This window comes from Bos mutus, chromosome 8 (assembly GCF_027580195.1).
Source record: "Bos mutus isolate GX-2022 chromosome 8, NWIPB_WYAK_1.1, whole genome shotgun sequence".
Taxonomy (NCBI): domain Eukaryota; kingdom Metazoa; phylum Chordata; class Mammalia; order Artiodactyla; family Bovidae; genus Bos; species Bos mutus.
Window position 1 is genome coordinate 59,483,884 of NC_091624.1, and position 17,258 is coordinate 59,501,141.

The following is a 17,258-nucleotide window of genomic DNA, read 5'->3' on the forward strand; positions in this document are numbered from 1 at the left end:
AATCACTTTTGTTGGGTTGATAGCAAAGGGGACACAACCATATTCCCCACTTAAACTTGGTGGTGGTTGGGTATTTTTAGCAAATGAGTTGTCAGCAGAAAGGCTTCATTAGACCCATCAGGATATCTGCCCATGAAGAACGAATCCCAAACTGTACTGACAGTTTCCTTGAGCCAAAATGATGAAGCACCTCTGACAAGAGCCATATTGTGCTCCCCATGTGAGGAGCAGGAGGAACAAAAGAGACAGTTTGATCTTCATTTGGTCAGGTTAATATTGACACAGCTTAGAGAAATCAGACGTGTGTGCAGTGTACATGTGCAGTAACGGCTCTGGGGGCTTGACTGGTGGTGTCCATAAATCAGAAAGGGGTACCCAGAGAGGAAGGAAGGCTTCCTGCTTTCTTGAAATATTGTTCAAACGAGATGATTTATTTTTACCAAGAAAAATAAATAAAGCCGTGTTTAAGCTCATGGTTTAAAACAAGCTAATGGGTTTTTTTTTAAAACATCTTTACATAATTATGGAAATAATTTATTATTATTTGGTAGCCAGTGTGTTTCCCAGGTTCTGACATTGTAAAAATAAAGGATGCCTCATGAGTGGATTTCTTTGGAGAAGGAAATGGCAAACACTCCAATATTCTTGCCTAGAAAATCCCATGGACAGAGGAGCCTGGTGGGCTACAGTCCATGGGGTCACAGAGTCAGACATAACTGAGCACATGTGCATGAGTGGATTTTCCATTATGCATAGGTCCTGAGCTGTTCAGTCCCATACAGAAATCCTTATAAACATACAAAATGTGGTCCACTGGAGAAGGCAATGGCAAACCACTTCAGTATTCTTGCCTCCAGAACCCCATGAACAGTATGAAAAGGCAAAAAGATAGGACACTGAAAGATGAACTTCCCAGGTCGGTAGGTGCCCAATATGCTACTGGAGATCAGTGCAGAAATAACTCCAGAAAGAATGAAGAGACGGAGCCAAAGCAAAAACACCCAGTTGTGGATGTGACTGGTGATAGAAGCAAGGTCTGATGCTGTAAAGAGCAGTATTGCATAGGAACCTAGAATGTTAGATCCATGAAGCAAGGCAAATTGTAAGTGGTCAAACAGGAGATGGCAAGAGTGAACGTCGACATTTTAGGAATCAGCAAAATAAAATGGACTGGAATGAGTGAATTTAACTCAGATGACCATTATATCTACTACTTTGGGCAAGAACCCTTTAGAAGAAATGGAGTAACTATCATAGTCTATGAGAGTCCAAAATGCAGTACTTGGATGCAATCTCAAAAACAACAGAATGATCTCTGTTCATTTCCAAGGCAAGCCATTCAATATCATGGTAATCCAAGTCTATGCCCTGACCAGTAACTGAGGAAGCTCAAGTTGAATGGTTCCATGAAGACCTACAAGACCTTACAGAACTAACACCCAAAAAAAGATGTTCTTTTCATTATAGGGGACTGGAATGCAAGAGTAGGAAGTCAGAAAACACCTGGAGTAACAGGCAAATTTGGCCTTGAAGTACAGAATGAAGCAGGACAAAGGCTAATAGAATTTTGCCAAGAGAGCGCACTGGTCATAGCAAACACTCTCTTCTAAAAACATAAGAGAAGCCTCTACACATGGACATCACCAGATGGTCAATACCAAAATCAGATTGATTATATTCTTTGCAGCCAAAGATGGAGAAGCTCTATACAGTCAGCAAAAACAAGACTGAGTGCTGACTGTGGTTCAGATCATGAACTCCTTATTGCCAAATTCAGACTTAAATTGAAGAAAGCAGGGAAACCACTAGACCATTCATGTATGACCTAAATCAAATCCCTTACAATTATGCAGTGGAAGTGAGAAATAGATTTAAGAAACTAGATCTGATAGAATGCCTGATAAACTATGGACAGAGGTTCCTGACATTGTACAGGAGACAGGGATCAAGACCATCCCCATGAAAAAGAAATGCAAAAAAGCAAAATGGCTGTCTGGGGAAGCTTTACAAATAGCTGTGAAAAGAAGAGAAACAAAATGCAAAGGAGAAAAGGAAAGATATACCCATTTGAATGCAGAGTTCCAAAGAATAGCAAGGAGAGATAAGAAAGCCTTCCTCAGTGATCAGTGAAAAGAAATAGAGGCAAACAATAGAATGGGAAAGACTAGAGATCTCTTCAAGGAAATTAGAGATACCAAGGGAACATTTCATGCAAAGATGGGCTCAGTTAAGGACAGAAATGGTATGGACCTAACAGAAGCAGAAGATATTAAGAAGAGGTGGCAAGAATACACAGAAGAACTGTACAAAAAAGATCTTCACTACCCATAATCACAATGGTGTGATCACTCACCTAGAACCAGACATCCTGGAATGTGAAGTTAAGTGGGCCTTAGAAAGCATCACTATAAACAAAGCTAGTGGAGGTTACGGAGTTCCAGTTGAGCTATTTCAAATCGTAAAAGATGATGCTGTAAAAGTGCTACACTCAGTATGCCAGCAAATTTGGAAAACTCAGCAGTGACCACAGGACTGGAAAAGGTCAGTTTTCATTCCAATCCCAAAGAAAGGCAATGCCAAAGAATGCTCAAACTACCGCACAATTGTACTCATCTCACACGCTAGTAAAGTAATGCTCAAAATTCTCCAAGCCAGGCTTCAGCAATACATGAACCGTGAACTTCCAGATGTTCAAGCTGGTTTTAGGAAAGGCAGAGGAACCAGAGATCAAATTGCCAACATCTGCTGGATCTTCAAAAAAGCAAGAGAGTTCCAGAGAAACATCTATTTCTGCTTTATTGATTATGCCAAAGCCTTTGACTGTGTGGATCACAATAAACTGTAGAAAATTCTGAGAGAGATGGGAATACCAGACCACCTGGCCTGCCTCTTGAGAAATTTGTATGCAGGTCAGGAAGCAACAGTTAGAATTGGACATGGAACAACAGACTGGTTCCAAATAGGAAAAGGAGTACATCAAGGCTGTATATTGTCACCCTGCTTATTTAACTTCTATGCAGAGTACATCATGCGAAACTCTGGGCTGGATGAAGCACAAACTGGAATCAAGATTGCCGGGAGAAATATCAATAACCTCAGATATGCAGATGACACCACCCTTATGGCAGAAAGTGAAGAACTAAAAATCCTCTTGATGAAGGTGAAAGAGGAGAGTAAAAAAGTTGGCTTAAAGCTCAACATTCAGAAAACAAAGATCATAGCATCTGGTCCCATCACTTCATGGCAAATAAATGGGCAAACAGTGGCAGACTTTATTTTTTGTGTGTGCTCCAAAATCACTGCAGATGGTGACTGCAGCCATGAAAATTAAAAGATGCTTACTCCTTGGAAGGAAAGTTTTGACCTACCTAGACAGCATATTAAAAAGCAGACATTACTTTGCCAGCAAAGGTCCATCTAGTCAAAGCTATGGTTTTTCCAGTAGTCGTGTGTGGATGTGAGAGTTGGACTATAAAGAAAGCTGAGCACCGAAGAATTAATGCTTTTGAACTGTGGTGTTGGAGAAGACTCTTGAGAGTTCCTTGGACTACAAGGAGATCCACCAGTCCATCCTAAAGGAAATCAGTCCTGAGTGTTCACTGGAAGAACTGATGCTGAAGTTGAAACTCCAATACTTTGGCCACCTGATGCAAAGAGCTGACTCATTTGAAAAGACCCTGATGCTGGCAAAGATTGAAGGTGGGAGCTGAAGGGGACGACAGAGGATGAGAAGGGGATGTCAGAGGATGGGTTGGTTGGATTGCATCACCGACTCAATGGACATGAGTTTGGGTAAACTCCAAGAGTTGGTGATGGACAGGGATGCCTGACGTGCTGCAGCCATGGGGTCACAAAGAATCGGACATGACTGAGTGAACTGAACTGACTGAAGTGGAGCCACAGTCTAGCTCTTTTCTCACTGAGCCCTTGAATCCATACTGCGTTGAAAGTTTTGATGATTATGGGTATGTCCTTAAAGGAAATGTAAATTATGCTGAGCTTGTAAATAAGGTGATGACATATTCATCTTTAATTGGTTGTGAACCTTCCCACATCCAAGTATTCTATTATTAACTAGCTGTGAGAGACTGCCTAGGACCATCCTTTTATGAAGTAGAGCATATAAGCATCTTTTTCCAGGGCAACTCTGTTGGACTAAGATTGGTTCTCTCCTGATGGGGATGGTGAGCATGAGGCAGGATGCCAACGTGCTTAGTTTCAGGTTGATCCCGGCTTGTAAAATCCTGTTCTTATTCTTTGAAGCATATTGTATACTTCCCTGATGGGATGGATGGTTTTGTAAATGAAGGGATATGTAAACTTGCTACTATACTTCAACACCATCAGTAGTCACTGTGAACCCTTAAAAAGAGTATGGCGATTTGTTTGTGCCTTAAAGGAGGAATCAGAACTACAACGTGCAACTTTGTGGGGACCGCATAGGTTCATTAACTGACCTACAGCTAAACTGTGCTGTGCTTGTGCGTCTGTTCATTGTTTCCAGCGTTTCAAGACGTCCGGACACTACTGCCAACACTTTGCTGTGCGTTAACCTCTACATATGAAACCTAACAGTTGCTGAACTTTGTAAATATGTGAAATTTTAAATTTAGGTAGATGCAGTTTTTGTCTGTTTACTGCTCTTCTCAGCTTTATTTGATAAACTTGCATTTTGAGGGTTGTCTTGGCAGTTTTAACTTTAAAAAAAAATCAAGGTTGTGGCTTGCTTGTGTATACTGACAAGGGAGACTTGTTAATAATAAACAGAAGTAAATGGAGTAGCAAAACTTTTATGAAATTAAAAGTGGCATTAGTAGTATCTTTGAAGAATTTTCTCACTTGGGAAAAACAAGGGTTAGAACCTGGGCTCTGCAGTCAGATGCGCCTGGGAGCAAGTCCCGTTTTCACATGTGTGAGCGCTGCGAGACATCAGTTACTTGTTTTCTCAGTGCAAAACAGAAACGCTACCCACGTCATCTGGGCACTTTAAAGCTTAAATGAGATGATGCAAAGCACGTAACAGAGCTTAATGCAGAAATGGTCTGATTAAATTGTTTTAGGCAATATACCTTTGGGTTAAATGAAAATTATGTTCATATGTACATGTATATGTTCATTTATATATTGCAGTTAATTTTCACAAAATCTTTTTACAAAAGGGCTCTTTTTTTAATGATAATATGTGCTGTTTGGCTCTATTTTCAAAATATGATGCATAATATAGTTTAAATAGATCAGTGAAGTTTTTACTACTAAAATGAGTTGGCTAGCTTCTGGGAATAAGAACAATAGTTTTTTTTTTTTTTAATGACATGTGGTAAAAACGAGGTGAATATCTTTGCCTACCAATTAAAGTGTGTACGAAAAACAGAATAAATAAAATCTCTTTAATTTATGCATTTTGTGCTCTCATAAATCATTTTCCTGTCAAAATTATCAGACTTTATTATTGCTGAATATTTTAAACATCATAATGAAATATTGGTAGCATAAATCATGAAGCTTTCAGTAAGAACGTTTGTGTACATACCTCAGCATTTTTCATATATCTTGATTTAAAAAAAAAAATAGTCCTCAATCTACAAGTAAATCCACACAGTATAAATGTCAAACCATCCTCTTAAATTTCAGTAACTCAGCAATCCATGCTAACCATTGTGCTTACAAGGTAGTTATGGATTGTCATACTATGTTTCTAAGACTCATTCTTCTCAAAGATGAAACTGTGTGAGCTTGTATTTTAGTCTTGGTAATGATTTCTATATAAGCTTCCTATCTACAGATTCTATCTACTCACTTTTCCTATTTCCTGCAAGAAGAAAAAAAATTCAGACATGATAAATCTATAACTTGTTCTTGACATTAGAAAATGATTTATTTTTATTTTATTTAGTAAAAGCATTACTCAATAAATTTCATCTGTGATTTGCAAGAGAGACAACTGTTTTGGATTAAGTGTGTAGTCTAGAGTATTAGATCTAAATGGAAGGTACTAGCATGAGGAGTAAACTCCATTGAAGGTGATACCAACCAGGGCTCTTGGCCTTCCTTAAGCAATAGAAATTGGTAAGAGGCAAGCTTTTATTGGGGCCCCTGCTGCAGCAGTGGGGGGCAAAAACAAGTAGCAGTTTCCCTTGCTTACTCCCCTGACTGACTGATCCAGGGATCCGGGCAAAGCGGTGGCTTAGGTGGTTGGCCCATGCCTTTGGTGGTGAGTGCAGGGGGCACTCACTCTTGCCTGGAAAATCCCATGGATGGAGGAGCCTGGTAGGCTGCAGTCCATGAGGTCACTAAGAGTCGGACACGACTGAGCGACTTCACTTTCACTTTTCACTTTCATGCATTGGAGAAGGAAATGGCAACCCACTCCTGGAGAATCCTAGGGATGGGGGAGCCTGGTGGGCTGCCGTCTATGTGGTCACACAGAGTCAGACACGACTGAAACGACTTAGCACCAGCAGCAGTAGGGGGCATGCATGATACCTGATTTTGCTCCCAACACCTTGTTTTTCTCCCTGCTCTTCAGAAGTGGCAGTTGAATTTTGTGGTCTTTTTGTGTTGTCTTGTCCATAATTTGCCCCAACTGCCCACAGGTGTATTTATTTTTTAGTCCCTTATCATTTCTTTGTATTTTGTTGCTTAAGGAGACATTTGTCCAGGTGCAAGCATGCAGCAATTGGTCCAGGTCCCAGCCTGGCACAAAGGTAGTATGGCACTTGGAACGATGCAAAAGACTCTATCCATGGTGCTTTGGCTGAAGAAAAAATCACTGTACGTGTTTTTGTTTTATTTGTGTAGTGGCAAACTGAAGCTCGTTCATTGACTTTAACCTAGAATTAAGGATAAAGCATCCATTAATGAGAAACACTGCCTGATCCAGAGTTTTTATGTTATTTTACTTTTTAAAATGACTTTGCTTCAGGTGTAACTTCCTCTGTAATCTCTCATCTAGGAATTTTACATGTGATTCACTTCAGTGACTTGTGTGTGATTATGATTACGAAGTTCACAGTATTAGAATATAAGGCAAGAAATTGTAATATGAATAATCAGTTGCTGTACCAAGAATTTGTGAAATACTTTCTATGAATCTAATTATTCCCGTGAGTCCTAAGCATGACCTTTGCTGCTGCTGCTGCTGCCAAGTCACTTCAGTTGTGTCCGACTCTGTGCGACCCCATAGACGGCAGCCCACCAGGCTCCCCCATCCCTGGGATTCTCCAGGCAAGAACACTGGAGTGGGTTGCCATTTAGAGATTTAATGTTTATTGTCCATTATATGCCAGGCATTGGGCCTGCTTTTTGATACACATTAAGTTCTTAGTAATCTTAACAGTTTTATGAGGTGAGGGCTTACAGATGAGGACTTTAGAGAAATTAAGTAAACTCACTTAACACACTCAGCTAGTGAATGGCAAAGCCAGTTAGCCTCCAAAGACTTTACCAGGAGCTTCGGAGAAAGTACCCCAAGTTAATAGAGAGACACAATGTCCACTTTAATATCAAGATTCTTAATACCCATTGTATTTTAATTTCAATATATATTATTTGCATACATATAGAAGTGACATTCTAATTTTATATGATTATAGAAATTATTTTCTACTTTACACTATGTCCGATGTTTTCTTGTGTTATTAAGTATTCTTTGATAGTGTGGTTTTTAATACCAACATAACATTCTTTTATGTTACGGTTCCATAATTTATTGAACTATTTCTCTATTGTAGGACATTTAGATTGTTTCAAAGTTTTAGTTATTATAGTAATCTAGTGAATAGCTTTGTCCATAAAACTTTCATGTGCATATATAATTATTTCTTTGGAATATATTTCTAACAATGTATAAGAATGCCCATTCAGCCGTATTTACCAATTATAGGAAAAGAGAACATAAAACATTATCAAAGGTTTTCTTTGATTATTAATGATTTCAGGTATTTCAGTTGTGAATTATGTTCACCAACTGTTTTTTTTCTATTGCTATGTCTACTTTTTTGCATTGGTTTATAAGAACTCAGTTTCAAGGACATTAAACCTTTCTCTTCCCTGTTTTTTTTTTAAAAAAAAAAAAAAAAAATAGTAAATATTTGCATTGAGAAACTCTTGAGTGAGTTTTAAGCTCACAAGTATCATGGTTTTGGCTACATTTTTCAAAGCTCTGTCTTGGTCTTGTGTGAAGAACTAGTCATAGGGAAAGGAGATGAGCCACTTCAGAGAGACCAGTTGGGAGACTGTCACCCAAGTTCAGGGGAGAGATGATGGTGACTGTGGCCATGACAGTAATAGAGATGGAAAGAAGTGAGAGAAGTGTTTGGACTTGAGATATGTTTCAGAGGGAAAGTTAATAAGAGTTGCAGATGGATTATGTGAGGAATGAAGGGGAAAAGAGGATAAAGAATAATTCCTAGATGTTTGATTTGAGGAACTGGGCGAATGGTGGTACCATTTCATGCTATGGAGGAAACTGGGGTGGAGGTAGGTTGTACTTTATTTGAGACACTTATGAGATATTGATGTGATGATATCACATAGGTAAATCAGGTTAGCATTCAGGTGGATGTGATTTGGTTGTCACTGGCAGATAGATGATTTGAAAGCCATGTGACTGGATGAAATCACTAAGGAGAAAGTGTGAACAAGAAAGAGGTTAGAAACATTTAAAAGTTGACTAGGGGAGAAGCAGCAGCAAAGATGACGGAGGAGTAGCCAATGAGTTGAGAGAAAGTGTAATGACGGGGAAGTGAAGGAATTAAGTGTTTCAAGAAAGAGGGAAAATCAACCTCATGAAATTATTGGGAGAAGTCAATTAAAGTAAGAAGAGGAAATAGATTTTTGGATTTGGTGACCTGGAAATGATTGATACTTTTGAGAAGAGCAGTTTCAGTGGAATGATTGGAGGGGCAGAAATCTGACAGGAGGGATTCAGAAGACAATAGAATATGTACATATGGGTGTTGTAAGGAGAGTGGTTTTTCTCTCAAAGAATGTGCACATTTAAGGACTCAGTTGTTTATAAGACATTATTTAGATCACTTATTTCATGTGATGTACTAAAGCTAATAGGCATATAGAATAAAAACTAAAATTTTCAGAGTAATGGGTTAAGAACTAAAATGGGATTTTGTGAGAGAATGGAATTTTCCATTGCATTTGTCCAAGTACTTTCAACCACAAAAGTAGTACGTCTTTTGGACACTATCACTATCTTGGTTTTTGTATTAGTTAGAATATAGCCCTGCCATTTCTGTTTGCCTGCCCTTTGTCCTTATGATCTATCACCAACCTCTTCTGAGGGCCCTTGACATCTACACCTTGGCTTTTGGCCAAGAAATAGCAAGACCTTTCTCTCCCTACATTTTCAGGCTTTCTACTAATTTCAAAACCGGGAATTGCTCAAGCAAAATAACTCATGACCTCTAAAAGTCTCTAACGATCTAATCTCTAGATCCATGAGTGACAAAAGACTGCGGCTGGGACCACTTGCCTTTCTTCCTAACTGATATGTTGAAATAGTCTGGGCTTTCACCAGTCAATTTTCAGGTTTAACAATTAGTAATATAACTTCCTAAATTTCATGCAACAATCTCAGGCTGGGGTCATATTTCAAATATGGAGGGTTGGATGATGGGTGTAGAGGTGGTAAATGAAGGTTGTATTCCTCTATTTTCTAAACCTTTGGCAAATTGGGATATATATATGCATATAATTTTAACTTCAGGTGGGGAAAACATTTTGGAGATATTTGAGCAGATTAACAAATAGTATTTGTATACATGTAACTAAAACAGTAATTTATCAGGTAGAAGGCAGATGGGGGGAATAAAATGCCAACCTGTATCTACAGTGGGTTGTGTTCATGATGAAGTGGTATTTATTCAGGGCCAGCCTAGCTTGTCAGCAACATAAGAGGTGTCGCAGCACATGACTCCCTGTGTAGCTAGAAGACAATAATAAATTATCTCCTATGCAAACAGCACCAGCATAAAAGCAGAACAAACAAACCCTGCCTCCCAGATTCCTGAAGAATCTTACTCTTTTGCTTGTTTGATTCTGTTTTAAACATGAAATTCCTGGCATTATCCTAAAGCCAGTGAGATTGAATCTGGCTTGGGCAATTTTATTAGGGTGGATAGGACATAGTAGTTGACGATCTCTGTTTTGGGGTTACTGTAAAAGATAAGTATTTTGTTTCTTGGGTTCACATAAGTCTTTGTTTTATCAATACTCTGTGATCCTGTGGAATTCAGGGCCACCCAGAGGAAAACTGGGGAATTATACAAAGGAGCTTGATTCTAAGAATCACTTGAGGTACATAATGAAATTACAGATTCTTGGACCCAATCCTGGGCTGCTAAATGAGAACCTCTGACAAAGTAGCCTAAAAGTACACATCCCATGGTGATGTTAATCATGAGGCTGGAATGAACAGCAGGGAGCTGAGGGCCTGAGTCAGTAAAAGGCCCATGACAGCACTGAGTGCAAAGGGTTGGTTCACAGGAAAATATATAAATTAAAAATGGCTCCCCAGAGCAGTGCTTTTCAGATTTCCATGTGCATTTGAATTGCCTAGGATTTGTGGGAAACACAGATTCTGCTTCAGTAGGTCTGGAGTGTGACCTGAGACCCTTCTTTTCTAACAAGATGCCTGATGGTGCCAGTGCTGCTGGATTAGAGTTTAGCAAGATCTTGGGGCCATCATTTTAATACAAAGTCCAGAGAGATTGGAGCTAAGCCATCTTTTTTGAATAGCACATATTCCACAAGTAGGGCTTTGAACAATGCTGATTCTCTTGAGTGCTAATCTTGCACTCAGGTACCAGTAAAACCTGCTTTCTCTTGTGTGAGGGAACCAGCTAGAAGGGTCATGGTAATTACTATTGTGTGTCAGAATCTTTTAGAAGTGGTGTGTCTTCTTTCAAGGGTTTATAAATATGTTGGGGGAAATGAGTTTATGCACATCATGAAAAAATATTTTGAAAGGAAAATTCTAAGTCTTTTTATGCCAAAGCCTTTAGTCATTGGAGATAAGATGTACATGGTTGTTGTCCATTATTGTTTTCCTTTAGGACCTCATCTTTTTTTGCAATTCATAATAGCAAGAAGCTCAGCATTGAGATTCTTGATAGTTAACACCAATAATGATTTGAAATAATTTTATCTATTGAATGCACATTGTGTATAAGGTCCAATTAAAAAAACTCATTCTAAAAATCTACTTTTGTGAGTGAATTAATTTTTGAAGTACTTATTTAAAGATTCTTATTATGACACTTGGACAATAAATTAAATGCATGAAAGCTGACTGTGTGCATACTTCCAAAAGCTATTGTATTTGAGCATCATACATTTCATTACCAGGTCCATACAGTAGACCCTTTGTATTCATCAGCAATGTATCCTGAGATCTTTGTGAATTCCCATGTGCACTTCCTTGTAACCAAAAGTGAAAGTAGCCTCATGAGACAGCTAATGAGAGTAGTGGCCACAGGAGTAGACAGCAAGCCTCCTAGAGGCAGGGAAGCCACTGATGGGTTGGATCCACCCAATGGCCAGGTTTCTCATTTTCTCTCTCGGTGACCTCATCAACCTTGACATTCAGCTCAGCAGAATTACAGAGTACATGTATTATGGGATATTTCAAGTGGCTAAATAGTCTAAGCTACGAATATCAAATCCACAAGTGTTAAAGAGCTACCATATACAAACATTCATCTGGACATGAAAAAAGTCTGCACCTATATGTGCTGCACTGTTTAGCTCTTCATAATGGTTATTTGAGGTGGAGGTGTATGGTATTTCCACTTCCTATGGGCTGCTTTTCTGTACTGCTTTAATGTTTTACCAGTGCCATGCATAATTCTGATGACTTTGTAATCAGGAAAGAATTAACAGAATTCTTTATATCTCTTGAATGCACATTAAGGTGATTTTCATTGAGTAGAGCTATGGATTATCAGGTGAAGATTATGTGATTGTCATTTACAGGTGTTATTAATATTTTATATATATATATATATATACACACACACTATGATAAAGGATTATGTAACACAGGTTGGTTTTCTGTGTCTCTCCATTCATTCAACAAACTTTTCTTGAGCAACTAGTATATGCCAGGCATTATGCTAGGGGGTAACATATGGTCTTCAGTGTATTGTTGTAGGGAGAAGGCAATGGCACCCCACTCCAGTACTCTTGCCTGGCAAATCCCATGGACGGAGGAGCCTGGTGGGCTGCAGTCCATGGGGTTGCTAGGAGTCAGACATGACTGAGCCACTTCACTTTCACTTTTCACTTTCATGCATTGGAGAAGGAAATGGCAACCCACTCCAGTGTTCTTGCCTGGAGAATCCCAGGGACGGGGGAGCCTGGTGGGCTGCTGTCTATGGTGTCGCACAGAGTCGGACACGACTGAAGTGACTTAGCAGTATTGTTTTAAGAAAGAGAGATAACCATGCAGACAAAAAGTGGGTCTCATTGTAGTTAATAAAATTCAAAAAGGCCAGAACATTCCCACAGGTGATGTGAGCTACAGGTCTGGGTATACTCTGTGATGATGGGTCCCTTTTCCAGTTATTCCTTCCTCTTTAGATATCACATAGAAAGAGCAAGCAGATCTGACATTACATCCCTGACACAAATCTCCTAGATTTCTACATTGGAATAAAAAGAATTTGGTAAACTCAGTTGAGTATATCCTCAGGAATTCTGCTTGGAGTTAATAATCATTAGAAAATAATTACAGAAAAAAACAATAACTTCCTCCTACTTTTCTAGTGGGTTGTAATAATATTCTACAGACATTCCTATGTCATGTGAACAGTAGAAGGAAAAGTATGTTTTATAAAGTCAAACATTTTAGGGGAAAGATGGTAAGCTATTTGTTCCTCTCTAAACTGTTCTTAATGGTAACAACAACGATGCCTTCCTTTCTTGGTTTAGGAAAACAAAACAAAACAAGGAATGTATATTTCAAGCCATAGTATGAAAAATTTGCAAACTTTCTCAAAGTGTTTATTTCATTTGTATCTAATAATAAGTATCATTTGTAATACATCTTAAGACTGGACAAATTTGTGGCATGATTCACCAGAGCCGAGTAGCTTGATGTTAATATCAAATTGCCTGTTGTTTCAGAACTGTACATTTCACAGCAATATCACCAGTGATTTGAAAGCATTCACAGACAAGTTTGGTTTTGATGTCCTCATCCTCCTGGCCAGTTACCTGTCAGAGGAGCAGCAGCCCAGACAACAGATCGCTGTGTATTCTGAGAACCTAGAGCTGTGCAGTCAGGTAAGAACTTCCTTGACCCAACGATTTCACGAATCCCCATCTGCTGGCTCTCAGAACATGGGGTAGAAGATGGCAATGGACCGGTGGCTTAGAGAAATTAGCCCAAGAGATAAGGTCCTAGAATTTGAGTTTTAAGAAATGTTGGAGGCTGGGTTTCCCTGGTGGCTCAGTGGTAAAGAATCTACCTGCGAATGCAGGAGACACTGGTTCAATCCCTGATCTGGGAAGATGCCACATGCAGGGGAGCAACGAAGCCTATGTGTTACAACTATTGAGCCTGTGCTCTGGAGCCTGGAAGCTCCAACTACTGAGCTCACGTGTGACAACTACTGCAGCCCATGTGCTCTAGAGCCTGTGCTCCACAACAGGAGAAACCACCACAGTGAGAAGCCCATGCACCGCAACTAGAGAGTAACCCCTGCTTGGTGCAACTAAAGGAAAGCCCAGCGAAGACCCAGCACAGCCCAAAACAAATAAATAAATAAATTGATGGTAGCTTAAATGTTACTTTAAAAGAAGAAATGTTGGGGGTACTTTGCACATTTGGCTAGTTATTTCTCAAATTTTTAGTTTTGATGGTATAAATTAACTAATTAATTAATTAGTGTTAAGTGCTTTAATTCAGTTTTTAAGTTTTTAGCTGTTATGCTCTGTTACTAACCAGAATTGGCAGTGAGGTAAATGTTGGCTTTTTTTTCATTTTTTAATTGAGGTATAATTGACAGATAGCCTTATATTAATTTCAAGTGTACAACATAATGATTCAATGCTTGTATATGTTGCAAAATGATCACCACATTAAGTCTAGTTAACATCCATCATATATATAATGATATTTTTGTATAATTATATATTTTTATAATATATAATTTTTTTTTCTTGCAACGAGAACTACTCTCTACTCTCTTGTGTGCAAGCTAAATCCCTTTAGTTCTGTCCAACTCTGTGCGACCCTATGGATAGTAGCCCGCCAGGCTCCTCTGTCCATGGGACTCTCCAGGCCAGAATACTGGAGTGGGTTGCCATTCTCTTCTCCAGGGGATCTTCCCAACCCAGGGATCAAACCTGAGTCTCTTATGTCTCCTGCATTGGCAGTCAGGTTCTTTATCACTTGTGCCACCTGGGAAGCCCTTCTACTGTCTTGGCAACTTTCAAATATGCAATACAGCGTTGTTAACTATAGTCACCAAGCTGTACATGACATCCTCGTGACTTATTTGTAACTGGAAGTTTGTACCTTTTGACTCCCTTCATCCATATAGGGACTTTAAAAGAGCCCCATAACCATTTCTTTTCTTGGCTGAATCCATAAAGAGAAAGATCATATCTTTTTCACCCAAATAAAAGTCATCATCCTTTGGGTGCTGTTTGCTTTGAGGATTGCTACCTGGTAATAACTAACAAAATTTATTCCCTGACTAAATACCTGTTTGGTTCCCAATGCTTAATAACTGATCTGAAGCTTTAATCAAAGTTAGTATTTTGACACAGCCACTAATCAAATACCTTGGACACCTTGGACATGTCGGAGAAAAACATACATTTTTCAAAAAAAGTTTTCCTCCAGGTACTATAATAAAATTCTGTTTGGGTAATCAGTCAAACCATCTTGGTTGAGAGCTGAGTCTTTTAACCCAACGTTTTCATAATATAAGAAGTAGACAAAATTAGGACTTCCCTGATGGTGCAATGGATAAGAATCTGCCTGTCAATGCAGGGGGCATGGGTTTAATCCCTGGTTTGGGAAGATTCCATGTGCCATTGAGCAACTAAGACCCCCATGTGCTACAGCTACTGAGCCCATATTCTAGAGCCCATGAGCCACAACTGTTGAGGCTGCATGCTGCAATTACTGAAACCCAAACGCCTAGAGCCTGTGCTCTGCAGCAAAAGAAGCCACCACAGTGAGAAGCCCATGCACCGCCGTGAAGAGCAGTACCCCTGCTCACCACAACTAGAGAAAGCCCACACAGCAACAAGGACCCAGTGCATCCAAAATAAATAAGTAAATTTTTTTAAAAAAACAACATTCCTTTTTTAAAAAGTCAGTGAAAATAGGCCAGTGATATACCAAATCAGGCATATTTAATAACTAATATGGGACTATACATAATTCATTATAATATGGATGACACAGACATAGAACCATTTCATCACTTATCTTTCCTCACTAATGGCTTAGACACCTGGTCTACTCACAGATGGCTAGAGGTGAAGTCTCAACTCCCTTCTTTTCAACATCGTCACTTTCTGTCCCCCAAGAGATCCATTTCTTGACACTCTCCAGGTTCTCTGTGCCCTTAAGTCCAAGTGTGAACAAGCCCCCTTCTCTTGCTGCAGATGCATCTGATACCCTTCTGACCCATCTGTGAATTGCATCACCAGCCTGTGGCTTTTTCAGTACTTTGTTTCACACAGTTTCAAAGCTTTTGTTATGTCTTATAAATAAAATTTTATTATATCTTTGGTCACTGGTTTCCTAGGGATGGGACTAAAGTCTCCTAAGCCTCTAAAACAGTGGTTTCAAATCACTTTTTGTAGCAAACTGATTTAAATGTTGGTTAATCTAAAACAGACAGAAGTAGAAGATAGATGAAGGGATTAGAAGCCCTTGAGTTGACTCCACCCTGTCTCTCCTCACCAGCCCTCCCCATCTATCACTTAAGAGACATCTCCTTGAGATCTTAAGCAACACAAAGTCAGGACTGTTCTAGAGGAATCCTTCTTTGGCCATGTGGTCACAATTGGTTAAGGGTCAGCCTCTATAGCTCAGTTGCCTGAGTTCAAAAATGTGGCTCCATCCATTGATACCTGCGTGTTGTTGGTCAAATTATTTAAACTTTCTGTGTCTCTATTTCCTCACTGAAAAAATGGGGATAACAGGAGGGCTACTACGGGGCTTCCCTGGTGGCTCAGTGGTAAAGTATCCACCTGCCAGTGTAAGACACCCAGGTTCGATCCTTGATCCAGGAAGATTTCACATGCTGCAGAGCAAATGAGCCTATTGTGCCATAACTAATGGGCCTGAGTCTGGGAGCCACAACTGTTGAAGCCTGCATGCCCTAGAGCCCCTGCTTTGTAACAAGAGAAGCCACCTCAATGAGAAGCCCACACACCTCGACGAAGAGTACCCTCAGTTGCTGCAACTAGAGAAGAGCCCAAGCAGCAGTGGAACCCCAGTACAGTCAAAAATAAATAAAAAATAATTTTTGGAAAATTTTCTACCTTGTAGAATTATTGTGAGGATTAAAGGAGATATTGCACATAAAATCCTTAGAACTGTGCCTGGCATATGAAAGCAGTCAATGAATGTTAATTATTATTATTATTGTCTATGTGAGCTCTGTATTTATAACTGTTTTTGTTGTTATTACCTCCACTTATCCTCTGGGGCCATTTCAAAGGCCCAGTGTGCAAAATGTCCTCAGCATTTCCCAGGAAGTCATAGAGCTACAGCGCAGTTTTGGCCTCACATCCGCCTACTTTCCACGGAAGCTCTGTCTATTCTGGGCTCTGTCAGTGCTTCTGGGGGCAGGAAGAGAAGGCTGGAGCCTGAGTGCTGTTGAGAAAGCTGCCCCTGGAAACTGCTTCCTCTTCCTACTTTCTCCTTTACCTTAAAGCAGGTCTCAGCTGCCTATGACAAACAGGAGTCTTCCTTCTGCATCATTTTCCCTAGTCCAATATTTTCCCCCCAGTTTTGTCTACAACTAGCATTATCTCTGCCTTTTGCAAAGCTGAATTTTGCTCCTGTTGGATGATGGCATTAAGTTACACTGAGGAAAGGATTTAAGTAGTTTTATCTCTCTTTACCTATAACTTTTTAGAGCCAGCAAAACTGAGCAACTGGATTTGGGGTTCAACAAAAAGCCAGTTTGGTTGGATTAGAGAATGTGGTGGTAAATTAAGTTGAATTTGGTGTGTTTTTCATTCTACTATTCTGAGTTCTGTCTTTTTTTCTA

General features: G+C 39.5%; 1 protein-coding gene across 4 annotated transcripts in view; it reads left to right on the top strand.

The window, feature by feature from the left end:
* Positions 1 to 17,258, top strand: part of PRUNE2 (prune homolog 2 with BCH domain) — a 296,154-nt gene that overhangs the window by 184,504 nt on the left and 94,392 nt on the right. For all 4 annotated transcript variants that reach the window (XM_070375739.1, XM_070375740.1, XM_070375741.1 and 1 more), the window contains exon 7: positions 13,141 to 13,299. In XM_070375739.1, the coding sequence (XP_070231840.1) occupies positions 13,141 to 13,299 (159 nt within the window). The remainder of the gene's footprint in view (positions 1 to 13,140; positions 13,300 to 17,258) is intronic.